Below are 14,079 nucleotides of genomic sequence, written 5' to 3' on the forward strand. Positions count from 1 at the left end.
GGGACCTTGGGTTTTAGAATGAACGGTAGGCACTGACAAGTGAACAGCCGCGAGCGTAGCGAGCGCGACTTTTTTAAAATTGTTTGTTAAAGCTAAGCGTCCACTTGTCGGTATCGTACGCAACGGACGTATCGCACGCAACGGATCGTAGTATTATTTATATAGAATTATTCTGGTTCGTAGTATTATTCTGGTTCAAAGAACTGCCGCCGTTTTAACGTTGAGCTCGTAAGGAATGTAAACTAAAACCCTAAACGTAAAATGAAACCATAAACGTGAATAATAATAAACATTAAATATTGAGAGACTTGTTCAATAAGCGTTATAGATGTTTTGTAGTTTACAAGGCCTATGTTGCGCCTATTGTACCTACTTGTCGATACTCCACTACAAAAAACAATCATATAGGTAACAAAAATAATTTAGGTGGCAGTGGCGGCGCGGCGCCCCTATTGTCTTGGCGCCTGTGTGCGCCGCACACTTCGCACACAGGGGCGGCGCGGCCCTGCGTACAATGTCGGGCAGATCTCAATGGGGCACTAGGCAAACAACGTTCCATTCCACCTACGTAATTTTGTCTTTATTATTTAGGATAACGGGAAGTTTATTTTTGGGAATTAAGAAAAATATTGAAAAAAACTGGTTTCCAAGACTTCGTTAGTAACGTAGTACTCACTACATTAATGGGCCTTGCTTTTGCCAAAATGCCAAGTTTAAAGCCTAATAAAAAAACATTGCACCGAGTCTTTTGAGCCGAAACCCAAAAAATTCAGATTTCTGCAAAAATTGTGTTCAAAATCTCTCGGAACATTCGGATAATAATCTGGCTGACTTCTTTTCTCCTTTTTATCCATTTTTATTTTCTATTTTTTTAATTGTTTAAACGACCTCAAAATTTTATGACGTTTATAAGATATGACGCTCAGCTAGCGGGCCACACTGATGTATTTTTAAGTTGGGGGTAGGTAGATTTAATCGTTTTTTGTAAACTTTGATTATATAAGTGCCTAGATTGAGCATCGCCCTACAATCACAACAAAGTAAATGAGGCAACAATTTATGCATGTGTGAGTGTAGGAGCAGCTTTACGGTGTTATTTGTACCTATTTCTTTTATTTTACTTACTTTTTACCATCGAGATATGAAACAAACAATGCAACATAGTTCTATCTCACTCTTTCTAAGCAAATAAGTGTATTTAAAAACAGGGACAACAATATTTTAGTGGTTGCGTAAAATGGACTACGGACTTTTTGGCGGGAAGACAAACAAGGCGGCTTTGTTTTATAAGTTTTTGAATAAATAAAAAACTATTTATAAAATATTTTAAAAGTCAACATAGTAAGTACTTAAAAGAACTAAGAATGAGTGTTCATAGTAGCGGTGAAGAACCGCCGCCGGAACCCGGAGAAAAGCGAAAAAGAAAATACAATTCAGGCGGGAATACCGATTCGTATAAGGATAAAATATTTACGAAGCCTAATTATAAACGTTTATTCATAGAAAACAATAACACCGAATTCACAGTTTACGTACAATCCACAGAAGAAGAAAAGTTAGGGAACAAGAACCCCATAACACTCACCAACGTGGGGCCCGATTCTCCTAAGTTAATAATGTCAAAATCGAATAGAAATCGAATCACAATATGATCGCAATAGCAGTTTTAACGATATCGGGCATTCTGCTACTAATAAAAGACCAATCGTATTCGATTGACATTTGAATGGTGTGCGATTGGTCTGCTATTTTAGTGATTTTGGTCTATACGCAAAAAAATATATCCTTGAACCTACTGATTGGCGGTAAAGCGCCTGTCAGCCAGCATCAACGCGCCATCTAGACGTTTATAAGTTTTCGAACTGGATTTATTCTTAATATCTTGTGGGTAGTACAATATTCGGGGTAATTACTGTGATTAGTGCCTGACATTTTCTTTTTCTTTCTATGCCTTGCTTCCAAGATGGACGGACAGGTGAGTATAAATGTATTTTGTGCCTTTGAAATTGTGGTTTGCAGATGTCTGTCGGTTCAATATTTTGTTAATATTCCAATCAGTTTGTCTGTAAGGTGAAAATGGTTTGAGTCGGTACTATTTCTCCATTATGGAATGCCATGACTTAGCCCGCCACGCTTTGGCGTCGCTCGTATGTATGTTAATATTGAAATTTTACAAAAATAATTTACTTATATGGCGGCGGCCGAACCAAATTGTTCGCGAGCGCTGCGAAATCAATTTAAATTATTAAAATGGTGAAAAAGTCTTGCGTTTATACTTGTAAAAGTGAATCCTATGGTGGTTGCAATATATCGTTCCACAAGTTAGCTAATAATAACATATTCGTAAATTAAACAACTAGGGTTCCCATGAATTCTTGTAATAAGACAAAATATGTGTGACGGATTCTAAAACTGTTGTACTATTGTTGTAGCTTCATAACAAATGAAGAAAGGTGACATAAATGGCTCAGCAGTCTATATGTGAAGCAAAAATTACAAAAAAATCAGTCTTCACTTTGAATTGTATTGCTTTTATACTGCTAATTCCCGCGAATTATTATTTATCAGCCCTACTTATAAACGTGAATTAAATATAAGTAATACTTAAGGGCTGTTTAAGAAAATTCTTACTTATAAACGTTGCTTAAGCATGTCTTAACTAACATTTAATCACTACTGAGACTTTAAGTAGTGATTAGTTAAAATGTTGCTTAGAAGGTGATTAGAGATTTTATAAGTAAGGGGGAGAGTCTATAGTGGCAATGCGCATATAGCGACGAGCCAAGTTAAAAAAAATGTTAAAATGTCAACTGTCTGTTTGTATTTTTTTTAATATTATTTTGTCTATTATTTTGTCTAATTTGAGTGTTGAGATGTATTTATTTTCCCATAAGAATTATAAATTCACTTACATGAGAAATCTTAGAATTAATTTACAAAAAGTTTGTGGTTGCATTCAGTCACTAACATTTTTTTTTTATTTAACTACTGCAAAAAATTAAATAATACTTAAAATCAAGAAACTGTAGGGTAGACGATAAACAAACATACAAGGAATACGAGCAACTGGGAGTGGCATTGTCCTAAGGTGCGCTCAGTTTTGTAATAATGTGCAATTTTAGGTGTTTTTTTAATATTGCCATGGACTTTGCATTTTTAATATTATTTGGTAATTTATTATAGAGAGCAGCACCTTCGTACATTTCATTTTTTTTGCCATAGTCTGTACGTGGTGAGTATAATTAGCATTTCTGAGCCTGATTTTCTGTGTTTGATGTTTTTTTGTGAAGCATATTTGTGTGTGAATGTTTTTATTTAGTATTTTTCTAATTAAAATGCAAGTAGGTATTAAATAAGTATGTTTGTGATATATTCATTAGCTTAGTTTCACTGTATATTTTTTGTTCTGATGTATTGTAGTCATAGTGGAAAAGTGTTTTTATAAGTTTATTTTGTGATATTTGTAGTGTTTGGTTTTAGCAGCTGTTCCCCATACTTCAATTAAATAGTCCAAGTGAGGTTTTATAAGTGCATTATATTATATTATAGCGTACTTGACGTGGTAGGCATCGAACGACACCCCGTAGGGCTCCCGCGAGTGAGGTTATTTTAGTTTTAACACTTTCTTTATGCGATTTCCAATTTAGATGGTTATCTGAGATTAGTCCAAGATATGTTTCGTGATTAACTTTTTTTATTGGTTAATTGTTTATTTATTTATGGTGTATATAAATAAATAATAGCATATGAATAGGGGAAAAAGGTGAAACCTTTAAATAATATTAATTTGACGTAAAAATACGATGACATGACATTGACTAGAAAATGGATTTGACATGAATTACGTCTACCAGTATTAGTGTATAATCTATGTCTCTAACGTAACGGCATAAAAATGGATTAGGAAAAACATACCTGGATAACAAAAGAAGACATGACAAAAAATTATTGATATATACATGATAATTAAACACGTATGACAAAATTCTTTAAAAAATCTTACGAAAAACTAGGCAGTATGGTCGAAAGACTTTAGCCTGCCCTATGGGCAAAAAAAAAGCAACTCTCTGTGCCTCTGTGGATAAGTTTAAGTTTTTTCGTTTTTTCAGACAAATAGGTAGCAATATAGTATAAATATTTTGATACGTACTTAGTTTTAATATTTCCCTATTGTTCTTAAAATTTCAGGCTTAATAAACAGGCTTATTACACATAGTATTGATAACCATTATCATGAGTGAAATAACAAAGGGTGACTTTAGACAAAAAGTTACGCCTGTGGGAAACTCCTGGATCGTATGCAAATCTAAACGCCATCAAGGCCATGTCTACTATTTTAACAGTTTAACTGGAGAAGCCGCCTGGAATTTAAGTGATGCTGAAGTAAATATTAAATTAGGTGTCCTTAATTAAAATACTTTAACCCGAAGATAATCCATATTGGATGTGTTTTCTACTAATTCAATAAAAATAACTAAAATGTGTCGTAAATATGTACCTACTAATATTGCATGGGTAGTGTTCTCCATACTCTGATGTCATGAAGGTTTTGTAAGCTTGTAGAGTTACTTAGCTACACTTACAGGTCAAATTTGTGTTTTCACTATTTTAACTATTAGTTATGCTGTTACTTGTGACATTACTTTTTGTTTACTTCATGACATTACTTTGAACTTAACAAGTAAATAAAGCTGTTTTATAATGTGGGTACAACATATGAAATTGGTATAAAGTAGGTAGCTGCGTATACGGAACTATGTACCGCGATGAGACAGTACAAATATAATAAAGAAGAAATCTAGCGTTTAATAAGTTTTCAAATTTTGAATTAACAACGGAATACCTCTACTACTTCTCCATGTTGGTTGGTCGAAGTTCTACTACTGTCGACTTAGGCAATTTAATTCCAAAATCATAAAGTGATGTTTTTAATTTTTATACAATGTAGTAATTATAAGTAGGGAGAAGGTGCTTTTATTAAGATGAATTCTTCTGATGATGGGAACAGTGCCCTTTAGTTAATGTACCCATATTAGTTCAAATGGTTTTTAACTAAATGGTGACTTTTAAAACAATTTATACTTAGGCTTAATATGATGTTTTGTTTTTCAGATTGAAAAGGCAAAGTGCAGGACAAAACAACTTGAGTGCATTCCAGGCGCTCAACCAACAACATGTCCAGAACCAAAAGATAAGCCACCTGGCACTCCTTATAAACCATTTATTTTCAACAATGTGACAGAACAACAGTCCTCAGTTTTTAGGTTTGGTAATAGTAATGCAACTGTATGTACCAATTTGAGCCAGGTATCGGGGGTGATGCAAGGTTCTCAGATCAATAATCCTACCTCGATAAAACCTGTGCAGTTGATTCCTTTCAACAATCATATAACTACATATACTGTAAACAGTACTACTTCCCTTTATAATCCAAAAGTGTGGGATGTTCCTGAAACACAGCAAATTTATGTGGGACCCACAACGGCTCCTCTGCTGAACCAAACTGCTTACCCTATAAATGTTGGATTTAGCAACTTATCGCAGCCATTGCCAGGAGCTTTAAAGCAAGGTGAAAATACAAACACATCAAGAACATATTACCCCAGAGATAATAATTATGACCAAAGAGGTAATAGAGGAATCAATAAGAAAGTTGCATATCCTATAAATGATCTAAGGCAGAAGATACTGAAAAAAAAACGATTTCATAGGAAGCAGTCTAGTTTTTCTCAAGGTAATAATTATGATTATTATACATATATATTTTTTGATTATTTATTTGGCTCCAACAATTAAGTACACTCAAACAATTATGGGTTACAGTTAGGTTCTAGTGTGTCAATCTCTTACAGGTAAGCATATCATGCACTACATATTGATTATATGTATAAAGGCTATTTAAAATAACAGGATATTTGAGACACAAGAAACAATCAAGCTCTTCAGGCCAAATTAAAACGAAAAACTTTAATTAAACAAACATAAGATCACATAGAAAAATACACTTACAATATTCTTTTTATAATTTTAATCTCTTAATGATTTGTGTTTTTTAGGATCTGGTAATAAAGGTAATGCCAGAAAACCAGAAACCTCATCTCACAATGCTCCAAATGATGACGCGACTGATCCGGTTGATGTAAATGATGGCACGAAGGTATGAAAATCAAGGTTTTTTGCTGTTGCTTTTGACAAGTACTTTGATATTTATATTGTAAATGGGTTTTGCTTTCAGAAGGGGTGCTCAAAGGCTAATTTACAGGAAGTACCATCAAAGTTTAATGTAATGCCTTTAAAACGTCTGGCTCCACTCGGTTCTAGTCTAGATGCTTGGTTTATAATTGTTGATTTGGGTGTGCTCCTGAATGAATTTAAATTTGTTACTACGTTGACAGATTCAGGTATGTTTTTGCTATGTTCTGTAATATCATTTCTTACCACTGTGGTAATGACTTACCGTTTACTGCATTTGTTTTTGCACATTCTGATGTAAAACAATTTATTTTATTTTATTCAAACCTTCTTCAGTTTATGTAGATAACTGTACCAAATGTTTTTTCATACGAGTTAGCTTAGTAAGCCTGTACAATTCAGGTTAGGCAGTTTTTGCCATAAATATATCAAATTTTATTGACATTGCAGATGAAAAATGCCACCTTATGGTTCCGAAAAGGATTATGGAAGAACTAAAAACATTTGTTACTTGTACACAAAATATACAAGCCAGACGCATTTTACGATTTTTGTCACAACAGATTGAGACAGGATATGCTAACATGGGTAAGAAATTATTTTTTCCCATATTATGTTGGGGTCGGCTTCCAGTCTGACCGGATGTAGCCGAGTACCATTGTTTAACAAAGAGTCAGGTAACCCAATTCCTCTTGGTAAGACTGGTTGTCAGACTTACTGGCTTCTGACTACCCGTAACGACTGTCGAAGATGTTCACTGACAGCCAGGACCACAGTTGTTGGTATCCAAGATATACTTAGAAAGTACATACTAACTTAGAAAAGTTGCATTGGTTCTTGCCTGACCCAGAATTGAACCCACATACTCGAGAGGTTGGGTCTTTACCCTCTAGGCCACCACAACTTCCATTCGTAAAACAACCATTTTATAATATTAATTATTATTAATAATCTTATCTAATGCTTCTATGGAGCAATTGCTGAGCATGAGTTTTGTATGCTTAACTTATTGAGGCCATTACTAAACTTGCCTAATAGCTCCTATATTGTGGGAGTAGCACGCCTTTGCCTTTACTGAAAACTGAAGTGAAGATAATTTTCTTTCCCTCTTTTGTTCCATTAAGCTGAGGAGCCCTGTAACCTCCAAAGAAATGATATGGCAGAGGTGCTACTTAAAACTTGTGAATATTTGAGGGATAAAAAATATCATGTGGTAAGTACAAATCTTTTCCCAGTATCCTGTAATGCAGACTGCCTCGTTGCTGATTATGATTTTTTTTTCTTTCTACCTATTGTTATCCTAGTGGGGTTCCGTACATTCTTTTTGCTTACCCCCTTGGAATAAAACATGCGAGTCTACGTTATCCTGGATCCAATCCAAAAATCTATTTGATGTGGCCTAATTGCCTCCCACTATTATATTAAATTATATTTGTTTCAATTGTACATGAAAGATGAATCAAAAACGACCTGTGCATAAATCTATATTTCTTTTAGGTTCTTATCTCCGACGACAATGAGGTTTTAACCAAGGCCTCGTCTAACATACCTGTGTTTACTATAGCCAGGATTAAAAACCTTTTATTCGATTATTCTAATAAACAAACTGAATTACCTATATGTGTTAAAAAACCGTTTTCAATCGACAAATTATTCAAAAAAAAAGTTCAAATAACTGCGCCAAAGAATTCCTCACAAGTGACAGAAACTGTCGGAACTGATACATTACATATTGATGGGCAAGGAATACAAAAACATAATACAATACAAGAAGTAAATAACGTAAAAAAACATAGCACACTAGAAACATGTAACCGAAAACGAAGAGAGAAACAAGATAAAATAGAACAATGTGTATTGGTGAAACACACAGTTGACACAGGTATTCAAACTGATTTTGAAGATGTCAATGAAAGCACTAGAGCCTTAGAAAAACAAATTGAAAAGGTTCCAGAGACTCTTCAAAACAAAAAAGATATAAGAACTGTCCCGGAACCTTCACATATAAATGTTGCAGAGAACAAGAGTGAAATTAACTTAGTAAGTATTGATGAAGATCAAACACCAAATCTTGATACTAAAAAGAGACGGTCTAAACGGGGCAGAAAGAGAAAAACAGCGCCTAAACGGGGCCAAAAGACAAACACAGCGCCTCCGCCCATTGAACAGAAATCATCTCGTAGCGACGAAAAGTCTATTGTGGAGACGATCGAATCTCCTAGTAAAAATACGACAGATGTCGTACAAATAGCCAAGATCGAGGCCGATAATACTATTATAGATGAAAGCAATGAGAGGTATACCACCACCATTGAGAAACCTTCAACTTTGGCTACAATATCTAACTCGGATAGTAATGTCGCCACAATTCGGGAAGTCGATCCACAGATAGCAGAAGAAAGTAATAGCGTGTTCAAAAGTGTGGTGTTACGTATATTGACAGCAATAAGAGAAGCACTAAATATAGCACAACTTTTAAGGTGAACGAAAATCTTTGTTTTTATGTAATTGCCTATATTATGTACATATCACCGGAAGATAACGAGATTCGCAAGTTTATTTTCCTATATCAATTTGAGTAAACGAGAAATATTTTTTTATAATTTTCTTAAACTAATCCCAATAATAATCATAATTCCTTAGTTCCCTAGGGACACGAATGAAAGTCAGTATTATATGTACCTATTTATAAAAGTTATATATGTATGTCTCTACCTGACCTCGCTACTATAGAGTCCCGGATTTTTGGGAGGCGAACGTGGGGCGGAAGCCAACACGCTGAAGCCCTTTTGAGATAACTGTAATGAAATGGTGACAAAGTTATAATAATATCATTGTTTTTTCTACTAATATCATAATTTGTTTTTAGCGTACAATGTCACACAGAACTGAAGAAGCCACGAATATCGTCAAAGGTGAAAGGTGAATTGAAAACAAAGGTCGAAAAAGCGCATGTGACTCTTATTGCCATCTGTAGAGAGTTAGAAAGGTAATTTTAACGTTTTTGTTAAGAAATTAGAAAAACTAACAATACATACATACTTTCCTCGACACTTACACAAACAGTGATTAATACACGTCACTGCGCTCCGCCCGCCGTTGGCGGCAAAGCGGATCTCTCGTTCTTAATTTCATGAAATCCGCTCAAACCTTTCTTACGAACACCGTACGATCCCAGCGTGTATAATAATCTATACCTACTAATAAAATATCTGCATCATCTTTTATCTGCCCTAAAATCAGCAATAGCCTATATGGATACTATTCTTACACGGGCCGACCCGCTACGGTGATGAGCGGTGTGTGAATCGTCTTAGGCCCAGGCTTCACCAAATCAGAGCGGAGCGGAGAACTTGTAAAAAGCCAATAGAATTTTGTTTTTCAAACATCTCGACTATCCTAACTCGAACGGAGGAATTTCATTGATTGTTTAAAAACTTCTTCGTTCCGCTTTGATGAAGTCTGGTCCTTCGTCGGTATTTTGCATCTTCTTAATGATTAACAATTATTTTTAAAAATTCTTGCAATCTTTGTTGCAAAAAATTGACCACACCAACATGATAATTACGATTTTGAGACTAGGTACCTATGTCTCTAACAGTGATTTTTTGGAATTTGACGACAGCGTAGACAGGGTTATTAAGGTTATTTTTTATATATATTTTTGCTTACATGGTAAACTTTATCTGATAAATTTAAAATGTTTTATATTCATTCAGAATGGTGAATAACGAGTCGGAGACTATCGATAAAATGCGTAAGATATTGAAAAGAGTGAATATTGACATCAGAAATGTGGACCCAGCGCTAATTGAACAGTACAAGTAAGCACTTTCCTATATAACTTACTAAACTAATTATTGTATGTGTGAATAAAATAATGGTACAACATATTTTATCGACGATACGAGTTTCGTTCTAAATATTATAATTATTCCCTTTGGATCAAAGTTGTGTATTTCCGATGGAGCTCATCTGCTTTTCCCAACGATTTCCGATGATTGATGTTATTTGTAGCGAGCATAAAAATGTTTTGCCTTTAAAATATTTTTAACCGATTTCCCAAAAAGTTTGAAGTTTATTTTTTTTTTGTATTAAAAATGGGACCAAAAAGGGGGTATCCAACGAAAAAGTCTCAAATATTATCTTGCTTTTTGTTATAATTTCTTGATGTAGGTATATAAATCTTCGTACTATGCTCAAAAGCGACTTTTTATTGCAGATTATCTCTCATCAATTTCAAGAGTATCGCGGATGAATTCCTTGACACATATCAGACAATAAAATCGTCTTTCGGTACTTAAATATTATTCAAAAAGTTAAGTTTTTTTATGAGTATATAGTCGTATCTTTTCGTTTGCGGTTATAAAATACTCATAATTAGCATTAAGAAGTTTTTGTTAACATGTGTACAGCCTGTACCTATGTATGTAGTTGTAAACGCGCGTTATGAACTTGTCATCTGAACGTAGCCTAATCCTTGCTACGCTCGTACACAGCTTGTTAAAGTTTTTTTCTATTACAGTTGATTTCTATTAAATAAATAATAATAAATAACAGCCTAAATGTATGAAATTGTAAACGCGAGTTATCAAAACGCGCGTTGTGCTCTTGTCATCTGAACGTAGCCTAACACATGCTACGCTCGTACACAGCTTGTTAAAGTTTTTTTCTATTACAGTTGATTTCTATTTAATAAATAATAATAAATAACAGCCTGAATGTATGAAGTTGTAAAGGCGAGTTATCAAAACGCGCGTTGTGCTCTTGTCATCTGAACGTAGCCTAATACTTGCTACGCTCTTACACAGCTTGTTAAAGTTTATTTTTTTCTATTACAGTTGATTTCTATTAAATAAGTAATAACACTGGTCAACAAATTATTATTATTTTTTTTTTGGTGCAAATGTGAAATACACAATTTCTTGTAGTATATTTGATACGTAATCGAAGTCCAGAACATAAAGTTGCACTAGCACGTAGGGATTTAGAGATATACCCCTCCTAAAGTACCAAAAACGCGTTTTTTATGAAATTTTATGTTATTTTTTGGGGACAGCAGAATTTTCTAGTAATTTCTAACTAAAGCGTTAAGTATATAGTTCTACTTTCCCCGCATTAACCCCATTTTAATTCATATTTTTGCAAAACATTTTTTCTCAATATATACCATTTTATATCTAAAGTGGAGTTTTTTCATACTAACAGACCAATTAGGGAAGATAGAACTATCGTAGCTGTATACATATTTCATGAAAATTTATAGCTTTCGAAATAAAAATGAATTTCAATCGGGAAGAGTAGTACTTTATAATGCTATTGATAGAAACTAAAAAACAATTTTGCTGTCCTTCAAAAAAATCGTCAAATATCGTTAAAAAACGCGTTTTTGGTACTTTAGGAGGGGTATGTCCCTAAATCCCGACGTGCTAGTGCAACTTTATGTTCTAGACTTCGATTACGTATCAAATAATCTATAAGAAATGATATATTTCACCTTTGCACCAAAACTGCTGTTGACCAGTGTAATAAATAACAGCTTAAATGTATGAAGTAGTAAACGCGCGTTGTGCGCTTGTTATCTGAACGTAGCCTAACACTTGGTACGCTCGTACACAGCTTGTTAAAGTTTTTTTTCTATTAAATATTTAATAATAAATTAATCGTTTATTATTTAACTTTGTACCTATGGCCCTAGCGGAGCCTACACACCTTGGGTAGTAATCTGTGCCTTGGGCGTCACTTATAGCCAGGCTATTCATACGACCGGAAACCACTGGATACTGTTTAAGTTTATTTGAAAAGAAACACGGAAACATAAACGAAACAGTCACACGGTTGGGCAACAACCACGAACAAACTAACTAATTATTAGTGATATTTTGACCATTCTATATTGCCCATGCAGACGAAGTCGCGGGCAACAGCTAGTTAGTAACAGCCCCGGATCTTCAATTTTTTTTAGGCGGGGCAAAAACTGAAAAATGCCGCCCCACCTACCTACCTACTTATGTTTATTTTCACCAACGAAAGTCACGTTTTTGGTAGGTAAAGGACTTAAAAAAATGTGTCCAAATCATTGTAGGCTCAAACTGTTGGCCAGGTTTAAGTTATGAAAGTCGAGACAGATTAATGTACACAAACAGTTAATAAGTTTTAAAAAGCGCTTTAAAGTAACAAGCAGTCGGAAGCGCAAATTTTTTTTTTTTGAGTACTCCATAAATAAAATTGTTTGCTACATTTGACTTATAAAAGGTAAGACAGCGTGGGTTAGACTTATGAAGGTAACAAGGGAACGGCTGTATAATATTGCGCGAGCGAAGCGAGCGCGAATTTTATTGCGCCTACGACACAAAAGTAGGTACCTGATGAAATACAGTGTCAAGCAACAAGTATTTGTATTTGTTTGAAGACTCACAAATTAAACTGGGAATTGTATACAAATAAAAAGAAACCGTGATTAGAGTTTGTGTTCATTGATTCGGTGCGACAATAAAAATATTAAACCATCAGAAAAATAGTACACACATTGACATTTAGCCGCGAGAGTAGCGAGCGAGAATTTTTTAACTTAGTTGGAGGATGTTAAAAGTGAAAAATAATCTAAATGATCAATTAAACAAAGCAAAGGCAACTTTTTTAGAAATTATGCTTGTCAGTATCATGATACAATGGAACTTCCTTATGAAACGGGTGTAATTTCATCGAAATTTGCACACCCTGCACCATTGGTTAAGACGGCCCTGTAGGTAACTATTATGGTAATCTGTGATGTGATGTAGGATTTAAAAGCAGGCAGCCGCCTGATTTTGCCGCCCGGGGCATGGGCCCCGGCACTAGATCCGGGGCTGGTTAGTAATAATTGGTAAAAGCTAATTAGTGTAAGTTGCGGAGGCCTAGTGGCTAAAGCACGCAGTTGCCACCAGCACACAGCACAGTTGGACAACTGGAGAGGTGGTAAGCTGAAGAGTGTTTGTTTGTTTGAACGCGCTAATCTCAGGAACTACTGGTCCGATTTGAAAAATCCAGTTTTAGATAGCCCATTTATCTAGTGAACCCTGCGAGTAACCCTCGGCCTGTAAGGTTAGAAATTTGTCTGCTAACGATTTATAGTATGCTATGAGCAATAGGCATGACCTGGCAGGCATCAGCCATGCACGTCATCAGACCCTTTAGTTTTAAATTGTAAAAAAATGAGTTTCAAAACTTGGTCCTGTACCTAAGCTTAAAAATTGAATAGGATGAAGTTTATATATTCTAAATCTTGACAACAAATCGACAGGTGATTACAATTAGCAAAACTAGGTGAATTACAAAGTCCTCAGTTTATGAGGTAAAAAAAACTTCACTCTGTATAGTTACAATTTTGATAAGATGTTAAGTAAACGTTTAAGAATGAATATGTACAATGCCAGGCGGTTTAGAATAGCGTAACAGTACCTTGACAGGCGAGGGGACATCTGTTAAGGACGTGCGAGTAAGAGGTGTTGCATGAACGCATACAGTTAATGCAATATATTTTATTACTTTTTATGTAGTCTACATTAATTTGGACATTAGAATTTATCAGACAAAAAGAGCTTAATTGGAGGCAAGAGATTTATCAGCAGATTTAATCCAAGATTAGTCAGGCGCACAACATTAACCATAATTTCTTACCTGCTAACCATCTACTTACTTACTCAACCCCGAAACCGCAGCATTTCTCCACCCGATGAAACATGCCTGGGGCCCGATTCTCCTAAGATAATAATGTCAAAATCGAATAGAAATCGAATCGCAATATGATCGCATTAGCAGTTTTAACCATATATCGGGCATTCTGCTACTAATATAAGATCAATCGTATTCCAACGACATTCTATTGGTTTGCGATTGGTCTGCTAT

At 34.7% G+C, this 14,079-nt stretch overlaps 1 protein-coding gene across 5 annotated transcripts; it reads left to right on the plus strand.

The window, feature by feature from the left end:
- The first annotated feature begins 1,857 nt into the window (after positions 1 to 1,857).
- On the plus strand, positions 1,858 to 11,855 carry LOC110378129 (uncharacterized). Of its 5 annotated transcripts, XM_049837716.2 has the most exons (11): positions 4,100 to 4,117; positions 4,189 to 4,383; positions 5,113 to 5,734; positions 6,057 to 6,157; positions 6,236 to 6,401; positions 6,643 to 6,780; positions 7,317 to 7,405; positions 7,690 to 8,672; positions 9,062 to 9,181; positions 9,912 to 10,016; positions 10,415 to 11,855. In XM_049837716.2, exons 2-11 carry the CDS (start codon positions 4,234 to 4,236, stop codon positions 10,494 to 10,496), a joined length of 2,556 nt encoding a protein of 851 aa, XP_049693673.2. In that variant the 5' UTR covers positions 4,100 to 4,117; positions 4,189 to 4,233; the 3' UTR covers positions 10,497 to 11,855. The 5 variants fall into 5 exon arrangements, with proteins under 5 accessions (XP_021192929.3, XP_021192928.3, XP_021192927.3 ...); XM_021337254.3 differs by lacking the exons at positions 4,100 to 4,117; positions 4,189 to 4,383 and adding an exon at positions 1,858 to 1,975; XM_021337253.3 differs by having other exon boundaries at positions 4,038 to 4,383; positions 6,239 to 6,401.
- Positions 11,856 to 14,079: the final 2,224 nt, after the last annotated feature.

The sequence above is a fragment of the Helicoverpa armigera genome, chromosome 1 (genome assembly GCF_030705265.1).
Source record: "Helicoverpa armigera isolate CAAS_96S chromosome 1, ASM3070526v1, whole genome shotgun sequence".
In the NCBI taxonomy this organism is placed as follows: Eukaryota; Metazoa; Arthropoda; class Insecta; order Lepidoptera; family Noctuidae; genus Helicoverpa; species Helicoverpa armigera.

Coding starts and splice junctions, on each gene's coding strand:
- LOC110378129 (XM_021337252.3), top strand. CDS start 4,234: ATGAGTGAAATAACAAAGGGTGACTTTAGACAAAAAGTTACGCCTGTG. Junction 4,384..5,112: donor GGAATTTAAGTGATGCTGAA/GTAAATATTAAA, acceptor TTTGTTTTTCAG/ATTGAAAAGGCAAAGTGCAG. Junction 6,781..7,316: donor GACAGGATATGCTAACATGG/GTAAGAAATTAT, acceptor TGTTCCATTAAG/CTGAGGAGCCCTGTAACCTC.